Below are 15,897 nucleotides of genomic sequence, written 5' to 3'. Positions count from 1 at the left end.
TGGCTTAGCCTACTGCAGCACCGATACATTAGATACCAAGTACATGATAACGAATGAAAACTATTTAAATAAGCACGTGGGCCGAAATACCAAATAGGATTAGAATAAAGAAGCGTGAGAAAGCCGGGAATACAAAAGAAGTTTCGACGATAACTATAGCACACCTGGAGCTAAATTTAGCATGCTGACAAAGAGAGGAATACGCCATATCGGCATATAAACAGGCGCGGGCCCGACAGTAGAAAACTCTCATTCCGCACTTTTCTTTGCAGGTGCTAATTACTATCCAACCGAAGATTTTGGCCGAAGCCGATTGTTCGGCCCTAGCCGTAACCTTCGGCCGAAACCGAAGCTGAAGCTAAAGGTTTGACTTTAGTAAGAAATTCTGTAATATTGGATAAACACCATAATAATATCGATGTAAATCGTGTGGGAATTATTTGGTATTATGCATGATAGTAGTAATAGAAAAAGTAATCAGTAAGATTTATATATTTATTTTTCTATTGAAACGAAATAAGATAACAGTACCTAACTTGGCACGCAATTCGCGCGCGTTTTACAAGTTCGTCTTTTTTCGACGGCTGACAAAAAATTTCAGCTTTGGCCAAACCCTCGGCTGATCTTTAGCCGAAGCTAAAGATGCGGCCGAAGGTAGCCGATGCCGAAGTTTCGGTTGGGCATTCGTGCTAATCCGCCGATCCAAACAATCAGGTGAGGCTTCTCAGCTGATTTGTTCTCACATTATAATTCTTCTATCGAACATTTGATTTCATTACTCCATGCCTTTATTCTCAATAGAGATTCTCATTATTTCTTAGTGCTTCTCTCGCAAATGTCAATTAACAAACCTAATAACTACCTATCGTTTTATTAGCACATATGACTTACACTTGTTTTTATCTATTTCACTTTATTACATCGGTAGTTGGCGCCGATATCAAGCTACATTTATTCGTTTTTGATTTATACAACCATCCGTTTACAATTTGTTCATGATTACTTTCATTACTTATGTGTTTTCGCACTTATATTTTTCGTTCATTTTCGTAATGCTCCGCTACAGTCACGATGTTAAATATAAAACTAACTTTGTGTTATATTTTTATATAACTACAAGAGTACTCATGGGTATGCACTATTACAGTGCACAGACGACTTGTCTCCACTTATACATATACGACACCAAGGTGTAGACTAGTGTTCAAAAAAAAAATTTGGTTTCTTCTTAAAGCTACCCGATAAAATGCCTGTTTGGGACCTAAAAATAACCTCTTAAAATTTGAGCCACATAGCTTATGCGTAAGAACTGGCGCAATTGCTTTTTCGTTTTTTTTTCACTTTTTTTTAAAAATCTCCCAAAATATAACATATTTGACAAAAAGTCTAAGAAGATCTTTCCTATGAAATTCAATCCACCGTGAAAAAAGTCTCTTGTAATTTTTTCATATATTGCGTATTTATCGAGATATTTACAAAATGCAAAATTATCACTTCAAATGTTGACTTCTCTCTTCCAAAACATTTTTTTTTTTTAATCTTCAGATCTCATATATTAATTTTCAACTCTCAATAAAAAAAAGAATTTCATATCGAATCCCTCTTGTTGATTGACTCTGAATTGACAAAAAAAAATTGTTTTGGAAAAGAAGAGTCAATATTTGAAGTTGTAATTGTGCATTTTGTAAATATTTTGATAAATACGCAATATATGAAAAAATCACAAGAGACTTTTTTAACGGTAAATTGAATTTCACATAAAAGATGTCCCAAAACTTTTTGTCATATATGTTATATTTTGGGAGATTTTTAGGAAAAAGTGAAAAAAAACGAACAATCAATTGCGCCAGTGCTTACGCATAAGCTACGTGGCTCAAATTTTGAGAGATTATTTTTCAGGTCCCAAACAGGCATTTTATCGGGTAGCGTTAAGAAAAATCCAAAATTTTTTTTTTTTTTTGAAGAACTCTAGTGTAGGCCTTATCCATTCATTACGCATCGTCAGAGCAACTGTTTTAGTGATCTTTGGAGGTTTGATGCCAACCGTACCCACAAAAGACCTAGATAACGGCCGGCTATCACATTGTCATAATTGCATGGTGGGTGATAATGGTTGGTCGGGTTCGGTCACTCGGCTTAACAAATTGTATTCAGGTGCTTAGGGCTTTCAGTGCGACGACACTCGCGATACCTGGGAATTTGTATAAAGCGTTCACTAATCAAACCACGAGAGCGACTCTCCGCCACCACAAGCTTGCACGTTGATAAGAGTTGGTATCGACCGATCAGGTCCCTCCCACGCGTTGATCTGCAAACCCGAACCGAGCGTTGGTCTCGATCAGTGCGACCTCGCAGGAGTTTCTCGAGAGAATTGCACATCATCCACACATATATACCCATTCGCACATACACACACAGACGCGCGCGTGCGTGCACGCGTCATTTCGGGTTACGGGCGTATAACCCGAAGAACGCCTTAGTTCATAGAAAGAGACACGGTTACACTTTATTGGAAGCGGTATACGTCTAATCTCTATCTTCAGTCTGAGACACCCCATGACCAATTTGTCCTCCCATCTTCGCAACCTGGAGCAATATAAGTAATACGATTGAACGTAGAGATGTTTCTACATCCAAACGAGACAAATATTTCCGCTAAAAAAAAAGGACGTCATCCGTTCCAGACAGCTGCGGTTGACGCAAAAATGGGACGTTACAGTAGTCCAGCTATTATTACGGATCCTTTATTATCGACAGAGTCTCGAGAATAAGTGATCATGTTCGTGAATAGTATTAAGCTTCGAATTCTCACCAGATTAACCAACCCTGTCTCAGGATGAGGAAAAATACCATGTTGTAAGTTATGTAAAATTTTTATGCGTTTTACAGTGATACCTATTTTAGTTTGTCAATATTAACGAGCAACACAGACGAGGATGCGGATAAGCGATGCAAAGGATGCTACAATAACAAGTGCACTATTAAACAAATGTATCGGCAGAGATATCCTACCTCGAGCTAGGTATTTCAACTTTACTAGGTGAAGTCTTATCGAGGAAAGACCCAATAGGCCCTATACAACAAGAAGTGTTAATTGAACGTTGAAAGAACATGATTTCTGAAGGTATAGGAAAGCGAAGAAGTATCGACTAAAGTTTACTAAAAATTATCTAGCTCCAGAAAACTATTTGTTTGTCTTGAGGCCCAAACGATGAATCCAGAAATAAAGTCCGCAGTGGATTTATTCATTATCAAAAAAGACTATTCTACCGCAGTTTGCAAAAACCAATGAGGAGTCGCAATAGGTAAAATTAGAACAGCTTCAACGTAGCTCTTTGAGAATAAGGATGCAACATCTGAAATAGAAAAACTTCAACAATCTCCACTTCTTTTAGCGACGCATCAATAATCGTGAGTGATTTACATTACGACGTGGCCTTGACAAGGCGATCAGCCGTAACCACACCACTGAATCCTATAGTGAGAAGGTTCGCCGAGAGCAACAATGTTGCTACTCCTCTATTTCGGGAGGATTTTACTGACAATGAGAGACTCAAGACTGCTCAAAATGTTGCGAGATTTTCCAGGAACCTCACCAGCAGGAACCAGTTTGAATATAATGCAGGCATTAAAGAATCGTCGTATTAGGCACCAACAAAGCCACGATTGGTGACAACTTTAAACTCTAGTGGCCTCTGGAGAAAACGGTATGACTCAAATACCAAAAGTTAGGATTCTCAGGAAGATTATTACAGGTTCAGGACTTATGCTGGAGGGGTGGGGGGCAGAACCAGAATATTCGTCAAGCTCTATGTTGGAAGTAAGAATCGTAGAGAGCTTATGTTGTTTTTTAGATAAGCTCGAGGATATTACCTCTGACACCTTAGTATTCTTAATAACCAAAGAGTAAAAGATCTCTTTGATGCATACACCATCTCGAAGAGTTCCCCCAAAGAAGCCGCTTCTCTTTTTGACAGAATGAGTAGCCATTAAAAACCTAACAGATGACTTCGCTACAAGAAAAGTGGCAACAAGGTGTAAACTATGCGAAGATCAATTTCTACCCTCATATTCAGTTGACAAGCCAAATGGGGCTGGAAATTTATTCTCAACCTCAAGATGTTTAACGCATTCCTGCTTCGTCCACATTTTAAGATGAAAGATTTGAAAATGGATTTACGTTGAGTTACGCCTAAATGTTCTATAGGCACAACTGATTTGAAAGATTCGTGTTTTTAATATCCATGGCCCGTTTGAGGACCGTCCTTTAACTTACACTGGCACATTTTTTTAAATCTGGGGACTTGGAATCTGTTACTTTCTTTCATGACATATTGATGTCAGGACAAATTCGGAGGAATTGCTTGAAAAACATAATTCAACCGCGAAGCTTGATAGAGTCATCTTACTTTGTACTCAAATTGAATAAATGTTAATTTTAACCCGCAAATCATAAAATTAGTAGGGTTTATGATAGACAGTCATGACTCAGATACGTCTAGGTAGATAGGCAAATAAACTGTCAGGTAGTAGCTAACTTTTCTAAAAAAGAGAACTGCAGAATCAGACTGTTGGGTAACCTCATTAGAATGTTGATCGTAGGCTGCTCAGCAATAGAGTATGGCACCTTACACACTAAAGAATTTTAAAGAATAAAACTATCACCCCTTAAAAATTTTAATGGTAGCTATTTCAAGAGAATCCAAATTTCCAAACTAATGATCCTGGATCTGAATTTGTAGATGAGTGATATCTTTTTAACTATGCGGTTTACTTAGCATGAAAGTTATATCATAGAAATTTTTTGAGATTCTGCACTGTTTGGATGGGAAGTATATTGCCGCGCTGAACGGTGCAACCGTTAATGAAGTTTGTTAAAGCAGTTTTCATGTGAATTCAGTATCGGTACTGCATTTGCACAAAATTCACACACGTAGACAACACGATCGCTATAGTCTACATCAACAAAATGAATTGAGTGCAATTTCCAAATTTCAATAAGAAAGCAAGACATATACGGCTTATATAAAAAATGACCGAGAGCTGATGATGCGTTTACACAGTCTTGAATAAATTAAAATAAAATTGTTTCGCCCTATTTTTTCTAGTTTTACGTAGTCTGAGAAAAATTGGAGGTAACCATGCACAGGGAGTCTTGGTATTTCTTTTGCGGCCAATCTAGCCCCGGTGTCTACTTTTTAAAGACATGTGGTTTGGAAAACCAATATCTTTAGGCCCAGAAACTTTCTCCTCTCAGAGAAGCCCATCTTCTGTCGAGGAACCTTACTGGAGTTGCAACCAGATTGTCCGGCAAGCATAATCATTAAAGGATGTCCCTCGATCGTTGATACCACTTTTCCTTTCAACTGCATCTAAGGGGGCATCCATTAATCACGTGATGCCTTTATAATCAATTTTAGACCCCCCTCCCCCCCCGCCTCCTCTTCCGTGATCACACATCAGGTTTTGGTGAATCCTCCCCACCCTTGCCCGTTATCACGTGATTTTTCTCGCCGATCGACTACCTGCCTGCATGGATTAACAATGTGATAAAACCAATAAAAATCTCTAAATATGCTCGGGGTTTTTAGAAAAAATGCACCAAAAAATACACGTGATATTGCCCGAGACCCCTCCCTCTCCCCATGTGATCAATCGTGATATTTTCAAGTACCCTTCCCCCCCATCGTGAGTCTCACGTGATTAATGGATGCCCCCTAACAGCAAATTAAATCAATGTAATCCTGCATGGATGACGTGATTCGCGAGAACGGCACCATTATTGCCATTTTTTAATATTTGTTCATCATCATTTTTTGTATTGCACTTAAATATACGCCTAATAGCTTCCTTAAATGTGGTCAACTTATTACCTTTTTATCAAACCATTTTTCTTTTGTCTTTACATCGGTGTTACTCCTTAATCGAGGTCCGTCCTAGAGTAAACTTAAACTGGACCTTTAGCTCATATTGTCCTGCGTTCTCATTAATACTAGATCAAGAATTGAGAGAAGATCCGATTACTAGTAATTCTTCAAAGGTGTCGGTATCAAAAAGCCGCAATTATTTTAGCGGTGCTCTCTCGCTACCAGTTGCACACGGCATATGGTAAACTGTAACTAGTCAGTTTCTTACCGTATAACCTGGCGATGGGTTACGAACCCAAAATATGCCGTAATAGCATCGCGGCTAGGTATGGATGCAGCCATTGATAGCCGCTAATCCTGATCAGTCATTTATCCCGTCACAAAGAAGTCAAAAAAATTTCAAACATGTTTTCAACCATTTATTTTGAGAAGTTTAAATTGAAATTCCATTTCAAGTGCTATGCAACTTGTCAGAAAATGTGTCCATGTATATAAAGAAGAATTTTCGTAATAAAACATTGGCATTTTTCGCAACAATTCATACATTTCCACACTGGAGTCCAATAAACCTTCTGTGACAATTACGTAATTCTTAGATTGTGCGACAACCAAGAGTTAAAAGTAATGCTGATGTGGCATAGAGGACTAAGAGAAATATCGGCTCAGATAGTGGATGTTAAAAGTTTTTTCAATTCAAATAGACTGTACCACGGTCAAGCAGTAATAATGTAACTAGTATTTCATCTGTTTGGACGGTACAACTCACATAATTGGGATTAAACTTTACTTTAGATAAATTCGTTCAATCGTAAAAATTTACCTGCTTTTCATTTCGTCGGTTGGCCAGTCGCCATACCCCCATGGCATCTCGGTTGTTCCCAGAACAAGACCAAATATAAAACCGTATACTATGGACACGAATATACCGACCATTAAGCTTTTCAAGCCAATGCTCTGCAAGTGTCTGTCGGCTATTATTGTCCCGAAAGTTAAGGACATCACGGGACCCTGAGAGTAAATGGAAGGACAAAAACATTATTGTGACATCTCGGTAGGAGCCTAACCGTGGAACACCGTTTTTAATGAGTTATTATTTTAATGAGTATCCACAGAGGTATTTTCGAATTCATATGTAATCCCATATTACACGGGTTCTGCAAGACTAACGATAAGTAAAGAAACATATTGAAGAGATTCTGTAGGTCACTTAGGATACTATTCTGACCTTTTTAAATTATCTGTTCACACACTTTTGAAGCACTCATGTATAATCACACATGAAATAAAAAAGAGACCTCTTCAGAAAGCCAGTAAAATCGGTTAAAAACTGAAGTGTTCACTCGGTCTGCATATGGGTTAGGAATAGCCAATTATGAGAGAATTATTTGAAAATGCTTGAAAAAAAGGATGATCTGATGTAGAAATTTGTTTATCTGAAGAAATATAAAGTTGCATTAGACATGAATGTATAATTTTATTGATATTTTTCCTGAATATAACGAACCATCAATGGTGAGACCAGCATTGCCGCCACAACATTTGTAGCACTATTTTCTACCAGGCCGAGACCAGCAAGACAACTGAAAAACATTTTAATCAACGGTGAGAAGTTTTGATACAACTTTTTTATGAGCCGAAGTTCGAGATTGGAATCAAAGGAAAAAGAAAACTTTCTTCATTTAGATGATAAGAATACGCTGATTTTCCGTGTTTCACCATTTTTTGTAACATTCACTTTTGTTCATAAAATAAATTACGAGGAGTAGATGAAATCGGTATGATAACAACAGACATAAATCAAATCTGGATGAAGTTTTCAGTTCTTTGTTGGTGATGGCAAATAAATGTCATCATGATCAGTTATGATGAATCAAGTAAGAATCGCAAAGTTGAAAATGCACTGTAGATTAAAGTCTTCATGAAAATTTGCTACGAATATTATTAAATGTATTCGACACAATTTCAAAAGAAGATTATGTATTATTAAAACAATTTCAGGTCACAGTTTCTTTGTGATAATAGACTTCAAAATAAAGATACACGATATCGAATCGCCGCCAAATGTCCGTAACGCGGCGTGCGTCAGTTGAGTATTAATTACCCTACACAACTTCGGCATTTGTCGCCGCCTAACCTGATCACAATTTTACTACGTGCGAATATGTATGAACTATTATATACTGAAAGTGAATAGTACTCTTTACTCAACCATGTCAGCTAGTTTGTGCTGTATTAATAGCCGATAAGGTATTGCGGGGTATTAATAGAGTTTCACACATGACGTATACATGCATATCAGTTTCTAAGGTTTGAATCCGCCATAAGGTATCATTCAATTTGCAAGCATCCAGGTGAAGCAAAATTTATGCAATACATTACGAATGTGGTACAAATAATTTTCATTTTATATTATGGTCAGTTCAATACGGAATATAATGTTTATGCCATTTCGACAAATAGACCAGGGCTGAAGCCTTTGAAAATGGTAAAAAGTGAAAAAAAAATAGTAGTAGGATGAAACCCATTTGAAAAGGAAGAGAATATACCAAAAATAAAAGAAAAAATATATTACGGGCGATCTGAGGTCGGGAAGTGGTAGGGGGTGAGTTTTTAAAGGTAAGAAACGGTTTATCTCGATTTCCGACAAAACTACAAGTCCTATGGAAAAAAGTTGAATGGCAAAGTTGCAGGTAATAAAAAGATCTACAACTTTTGTGCCTGCACTTTTTCACGTAACCTAAAAATTTATGTGAAAAATTGAAATAACCAAGTTCTTGGTTTTTTATTTTTATCTTTTACAAAAAAATTTTTTTTTTCACGAAATTTGGTGAAAACTTACCTTTTTATGTTCCAATCACACTGTGATTTTTTTGATTTAAAATATCTATTTTTTCACCTCATTTTGACCTCATATCGAAAAAGCACCCTAATTTTCAATCGAAAATTCTCACGTCAAAATATCTGCTTTTTCGAAAAAGTCGGTGGGCTTTTTGTTCGTTCAAATCTCTACTTTCTGATGATGTAAAAAAAAAAATATACCCTACTATGGTAAATGTTCTCAGAAAATGCAAAGAAACGAAAAACACTCGAATCCGAATTTTTTTTTTTTTAATCATTATGTACAATTTTGAGCTATTTATTAGAATTTACACTTTAATTACTCGAAAAACGTAAGATTCCATGTTACATTGATAAACAAAAAAATTACAAATCCATGAAACATAAAGACTGCAAAAAACATGCGAAAATAGTTGTTCCAAATATTAAAGATAGGATTTAAAGAGGATTTTATCGAAAATCTCACGGCTTCTGCGCATGCGCATCACAGTTTCTGAAGTCTTTTTTTTGTAAAAATCGTAATGCGTTTTAATTATTTATAACAATAAGATAAGTTTTGAAAAACAAAAAAAAGTTATTTATTTTTAAATAATAAATTTTTTTTCTTAATAAATAGTGTTTTCAAATGAATAACACAACTGATCACATCCCTTTACACTGATAAGTAGATTTGTGTAAATATGTAAACTAACATGGGCGCTACCGTCCAGCGGAATCATCCGAACGACGCCGAGATCAGATGAACAGGGAAATTTTTCATTCATTAATACTCTCGCCATGAGAAAAAATCTGATGTCCTCCAAAACAAAATTTCCGTAGGTCACTCAGGTATATAAGTTATCTTAAAATAACAATAAATAGGCATCTACGCATATAATTTAAAGAAGATTCTACAATTGTCTCAAAATATTGTAGATGTCTTATTACATATTAACTTTATTAACTTATTTGGTTGTTAATTATAGTAGTATATTTCGATTTGCAATTTTTTTGTTTATCAATGTAACATGGAATCTTACGTTTTTCGAGTAATTAAAGAGTAAATTTTAATAAATAGCTCAAAATTGTACATAATAATGATTAAAAAAAAAAATTCGGATTCGAGTGTTTTTCGTTTCTTTGCATTTTCTGAGAACATTTACCATAGTGGGGTATATTTTTTTTTACATCATCAGAAAGTTTTAGAGTAGTAGATTTAAACGAACAAAAAGCCCACCGACTTTTTCGAAAAAGCAGATATTTTGACGTGAAAATTTTCGATTGAAAATTAGGGTGCTTTTTCGATATTAAGTCTGTTGATATTTTCAGGGTATGAATAAATCTATATTGACTGTCTTTTAATTATTGTATGAACTTTATTTATCAATAGAAGAACAATTTTGGTTTTGTGCCTGTTATATCTGCTTAGCAGAGAGATAATCGTACTAATCTTTCTTTTCTCTCTCGTTGTCGACGACCGAGCTTCACGCTTGATCACACACGTGATCACACCTTTCACGCGCACCGTATAAATATATATATATATTTAGGCTCTCAGAAGGACACCGCTCGCTGTTACAGACGTATATGATACACATGTGTGTACTCATATTTCTTAACAAAGTCAAAATAAGGTGAAAAAATAGATATTTCAAATCAAAAAAATCACAGTGTGGTTGGGACATAAAAAAGTAAGTTTTCACCAAATTTCGTGAGAAAAAATTTTTTGTAAATGATAAAAATAAAAAACCAAAAACTTGGTTATTTGAATTTTTCACATAAATTTTGAGGTTATGTGAAAAAAGTGTTGATACAAAAGTTGTAGATCTTTTTATTACCTGCAACTTTGCTATTCAACTTTTTTCCATAGGACTTGTAGTTTTGTCGGAAATCGAGATAAACCGTTTTTTACCCTTAAAAACTCACCCCCTAACACTTCCCGACCACAGATCGCTCGTAATTTATTTTTCCTTTCATTTTTGTTATATTCTCTTCCTTTTCCAATGGGTTTCATCCTACTATTATTTTTTTTGGTTTCAAAAATTATCGACCCTGGTCTAAAACTGCCAAGTTGCACATGCGCGCACAATTGTAACTAAATCGATATGAGTAGCAAAATTTTCATTACTTATTCCTAATTGGTTGTTTAACCTGATACTGGATGGAAAATTCATGTATGTAAGTGTATTGCAAAAATTTTAGTTTATTGATCAATCTAATAATGGTAGTTCCATTAAATTTGTAAGAATACGCAATGAAGAAATAACTGATAATGGCAAAACGTTTCTCGGTGTGAAAGGTCAGACTAAGGGTTAATTGTTGACGATTCGGTCTTATGAGCAGAGCGCTCCTCAGAACCATTTATTTACAAACACATAAATGAAATTAATCTTAAAGGTACAATAGAACATAAAAATAGAATAGAAAGGTGGCGGTTCGAATTTAACGAGAACCCAATGATGAAATGAAGTTCTTACAAAATTCGGGTGAAATTTTACTTACATGTACAGAAATAAACCAAGCCTGTGAAAATTTGGACGGTATGGCGTCAACTATCTTAGTTTAGTCTAGTAAGAAACCATATGTGATAAATGCGTCTAGCCTTCTTATACTTCTAAATTGTACTTATAAGCTAGTCATAATAATCACTGCTCATCAACTTTTTCTTGTTCCTATAAAATTTGTTAATCGAATTATGATTTAATTTTTATCGCAACTTTGAAGCGCACTGAGAAAAAACAATATCCCGGTTGTCGCCGTAACGGACAGTTAAGGCAGATTTGTAGTCTCGAGTCAAATCCAGTAATGCGTGATCTTCTATAATTTAATAATTATGTACTGTAACTTTCGCGGGTTTCTTAGAGCAGATGGCTCGTGAATCCGCGTTACTCCGAGTGATATTTATCGTGGAGAATGTAGAATCTAGTAAAAGAAATAAGTAGTAATACAAGGATAGTTCTGGACACAGATTCCTACTACCGACACTGACCGACATTTCACCCAGACCCAAACCATTTTTCACGATAACCTCGCCACAACGTTCTGCTGTAAATTTATATCTGAAACTTGATCATTGTGATGCTCATTAAATCCTACCATTTTAACTTATACAGCTGAATAACTCAAAAAATTGCAAGCCAATGAAAAATTGTTGTAAATAAAAGTTGTTGGGTATCAAGCGACTGACCCAACCTTCATTTAGGCATTAACCTTTATTTTTAAAGTTACTTGTGGGTCAAATTTCCTTTTTCAAATGGCAACCCCTACTTTAAACCTCGGATACTGAAAAAGCATGAAATTCTACAATCAGTTAAAAAGCCATGACAGAGGTCATCTAAAGGTCAAACTCCCGCTTGATGCAGGAATACTAGTGAATAGCAATATTGCTGTTTGGGTCTAACAATGCCGTACATCTGTGATCTTTACGAATGATATGTATTTTTTTCTGGGTCGAAATGACCCTAAAGGCCAAACTAATGCATTAAATAACGAATTTCATGACTCCGTCACTTAAGGCACAAGTCAAAGATTTATTAATAAGGCGAACTCATCTCTGCGATTCTTACTCGCACAGATGTGCATGCTTGTGTGGCATTCTTTGACCCAAACAGTAATATCACGATTTATCAGCTTTTCTGCATCAAGCGGAAAGGACCCCGCACGTTTGTTATGGGAAGTGGCCCTTGGTGAAATTTTCTGAAATTGATATATCTTATTCTGTTCAAGCTCCTGATCAAAAGTATCCATGGGCACAAAGTGTAATAATGGACAGATTTCGAGATATCGGGGGTAGAAAGTGAAGTTCAGCATAACCTCCAATGTAGAAATCGTCGGCCCTAGAATGACCTCTGGTTTTATGTTTGTGACGGACAGGGGGTTTTCATGATTTCCAAATTCTAAACTAATGTCGAAAATAACAATTTTCACTTCATAAGTGACACCCGACCTTTTAAATGCATCAAAATCACTTAAAAAATACTGGTAGTACGCGCGTTCCAGTAGTAAGGTTAGATAGTCCTTTGGCTGCGGGCAGTTCGTTGACCATGGAAAGGTCCGTTGACTTTTATGACGATATGAGGGATATTTTGGGTCGCTGTATACGAAAAAAATGGCCTTAGAGTCCAAATGTGGTCCCATTGCTTTCATTGGCCGTTTTTGGTAATTTTTGCTGTTTTTCGTGCTTTTCTCTAATGAATTAACTTTTCTGGGCAAAATACTTCAAATAAAAGTTATAGGGAATTCAATTACGAACATTTTGGAATTTTTTTTCATTAGCTAAGTTACCCCACTGGGGGTGATTCCTAACATTTTCTGCAGTTTTCCTCAGTGATCTCCCGGATTTTCGCGGATGACGGCAGGAAACTTTCCATGAAAATTGTGAATTATGTAATCGAGTTCATTTTGGCAACTCTAGTGTCTCCATCTTGGAGTGAGATATTGATATGAACAATAAGTCGGATTAAAAACATTCTAAGCCTCCCCGCGAAAAAACGTAGCTAGAGAAAAAAAATCCAAAGTGTGCGAAATTGAATTCTCTATAATTTTTGTGTAAAGTATTCAGCCCAGAAAAGTCGATTCATTAGAGAAAAAAACGAAAAACCACAAAAAATTCACAAAAACGGCCAATAAAAAAAACGGACCACATTTACAGTCTAAGACTATTTTTTCGGGTAGAGCGACCCAAAATATCTCGCATACCGTCATAAAAGTCAACGGACCTTTCATGGTCAACGAACTGCCCGCAGCCAAAGGACTATCTAACCTTACTACTGGAACGCGCGTACTACCAGTATTTTTTAAGTGATTTTGATGCATTTAAAAGGTTGGATGTCACTTATGAAGTGACAATTGTCATTTCCGACATTAGGTTAGAATTTGGAAATCACAAAAACCCCCTGTCCGTTACAAACATAAAGCCAGAAGTCATTTTAGGGCCGACGATTTCTACATTGGAGGTTATGCCGAACTTCACTTTCTACCCACGATATCTCGAAATCTGTCCATTATTACACTTTGTGCCCATGGAGACTTTTGATCGGGAGCTCGAATAGAATAACGTATATCAATTTCAGAAAATTTCACCAAGGGCCACTTCCCATAAGAAACGTGCGGGGTCCTTTGACCTTTAAATGACCCCTGGGGTCACTCCAAGTCCTAACATAGATGCCCATCTGAATGTAGATTTTCGTATTTTTTTCGAAATCCGAAGTCAAAAGTAGGTGTTGCAATATGAAAAACTAAAGTTGACTTCGAAAAAACCTCAAGAATGAAGGTCAATTCCAAAGTGAAGGTCATAGTTAGTCAGCCCCTCGATACCCGACAACTTTTATTTGGAACATTTTTTGATTGGCCTGCAATTTTCTTAGTTATTCAGCTGTATAAGTTAAAATGGGACACTCTGTATAGTTTGCTGGAATCGTACGATACATTCCGTTATGCGTTGAGAACGTAAGACAAGATTCCAGCTCCAAACAAATTACGAGCAAAAATATTGTAAGAATACGAATCGCGCAAGGCCAGAGCTGATCGAGCGGAGCATGACGTTATATATGTGAAGCGATCAGAAGAAAATTATGAGGGTCATGAAGGACAATACAAAATAAATGCACAGAGACGCCAAACTGCGTCTTACAGGTGTGGGAGACATGGACATATCGCGAAATGATGTAGATCAAAATATCTAATAAGCGCGCAGCAAAGTGCGAGATAAGTCGAAGAAGAAAATGATAATGTATCAACGAAATCGTACTGCAGACAAAATAAAGCATTTATAACGATTTGAATATACCCGATAAATGGTCACAACGAAAGCTGATGAGAGTATAACCGATGGGAGTGGGACACGTGGTGTGTTTCTTCACCACTTTCAACTATCTTCATAAGAAGCGGGTCTCTTGGTCAACGACTCTCTTGGAAGAACAAAGTACAGAGGTTCCAGTCTCGGTAATAGAACATCAGATACCAAAGATCGACTAACGTGTTGTAAAAGCACAGTTACCATCAAGATAGACATTTCAAACACAAAAAGTAAAAACTCCAAAAACCATATCAAAATTAAAGAGAGACTATTTAAAAGGAGGAAACAAAATAAATAAAGTGAAATCCAAGAGTCAAGTGCATCGATGAAAAGAGCATTATCTATCGTTTTAACAATATACAACCTTTTAAAGAATTGACACATGGAATGAAGAATGATGGAATGGATGAACGAATGAATATTAAACTTAAGGACGGCTCGTGTTTTTTATATATGTATATAAAGAGAGGAATAAAAGAAATCGTGCTATTTTCGTCGTACCTTATAAAATAAACGTAAAATTTATTGGTAAATTAAATAAATATAAATATTAAACAATTCTTATACATTGAACGTCATGGTGATGGTTATGTCAAATCCAGAGCAAGACAAAAAGATCGACTGGAGTCTGGACAGTAGGTGTATGGCGCATATCAGCGAGGATAAAAACTTATTTAAAAATATATCACAAGTGAATAGAACATTGAATCTTGCGAACAATGAATTAACGAAGATAAGCGGCGCTGGAGACCTTAAACTGCCAGTTATCGTATAAAGTTGCCAAAAGACAGTGAACGAAAATGTGTTGTGTGTGTTGGACTTGATAGCAAATTTACTATCGGTGTCGAAAATAAATGACGAGGTCTATGAAGTAATATTCCGTCGAAATAACAATGTATTGATGGACAAAGACAAGGTTGTAGTTGTGCGCGCGGAAAAAGTGGTCAATCTATGTATATGATGTAAAGACATGTGCGGACTCGGTAAATGTGGTCGAGACAAATATCGATACACAAAGTGAAATAAACAAATGGCATTGCTGAACAGGGTGGCAAAAATTTTGGTCAAATAAAATTCCCTGACTTTTCCCTGACTTTTCCCGTCAAAAACTCCAGAATTCCTTGACCTTTTTTCAGGTAATGTTAAGCGATTTTCTCGACTTCAGAAAGCTCCAGAAATTGTGCATCTCTAAGATATAAATTTGAATACAAGAACAAATAATATTGCTTCGTTTTACAGAAATATTTATTAACATAACATAATATTAATTTTAATATTGGCTCAGATGATACATAAATTTCAAACAAAATAAAACAATTTATACTTTGTCCATTACTTGGCGGATTAAACAAGGAACATATCATACATATGCAATTAAAGTACGGAAATGATAAGAAGAAATATTGCAGACTAGAT

General features: G+C 36.0%; 1 protein-coding gene across 1 annotated transcript in view; it reads right to left on the bottom strand.

Annotated features, from left to right (window-relative positions):
- The window catches only part of LOC107226256, a 67,294-nt gene that overhangs the window by 36,386 nt on the left and 15,011 nt on the right, over positions 1 to 15,897 (bottom strand). The window contains exons 6-7 of the mRNA XM_046731062.1: positions 7,372 to 7,447; positions 6,688 to 6,875 (exon numbers count right to left, since the gene is read on the bottom strand). Of these exons, the coding sequence (XP_046587018.1) occupies positions 6,688 to 6,875; positions 7,372 to 7,447 (264 nt within the window). The remainder of the gene's footprint in view (positions 1 to 6,687; positions 6,876 to 7,371; positions 7,448 to 15,897) is intronic.

This window comes from Neodiprion lecontei, chromosome 2 (genome assembly GCF_021901455.1).
Source record: "Neodiprion lecontei isolate iyNeoLeco1 chromosome 2, iyNeoLeco1.1, whole genome shotgun sequence".
Taxonomy (NCBI): Eukaryota; Metazoa; Arthropoda; class Insecta; order Hymenoptera; family Diprionidae; genus Neodiprion; species Neodiprion lecontei.
The sequence above is the reverse complement of the archived record's forward strand: the minus strand, read 5'-3'. Positions and strand labels throughout refer to the sequence as shown.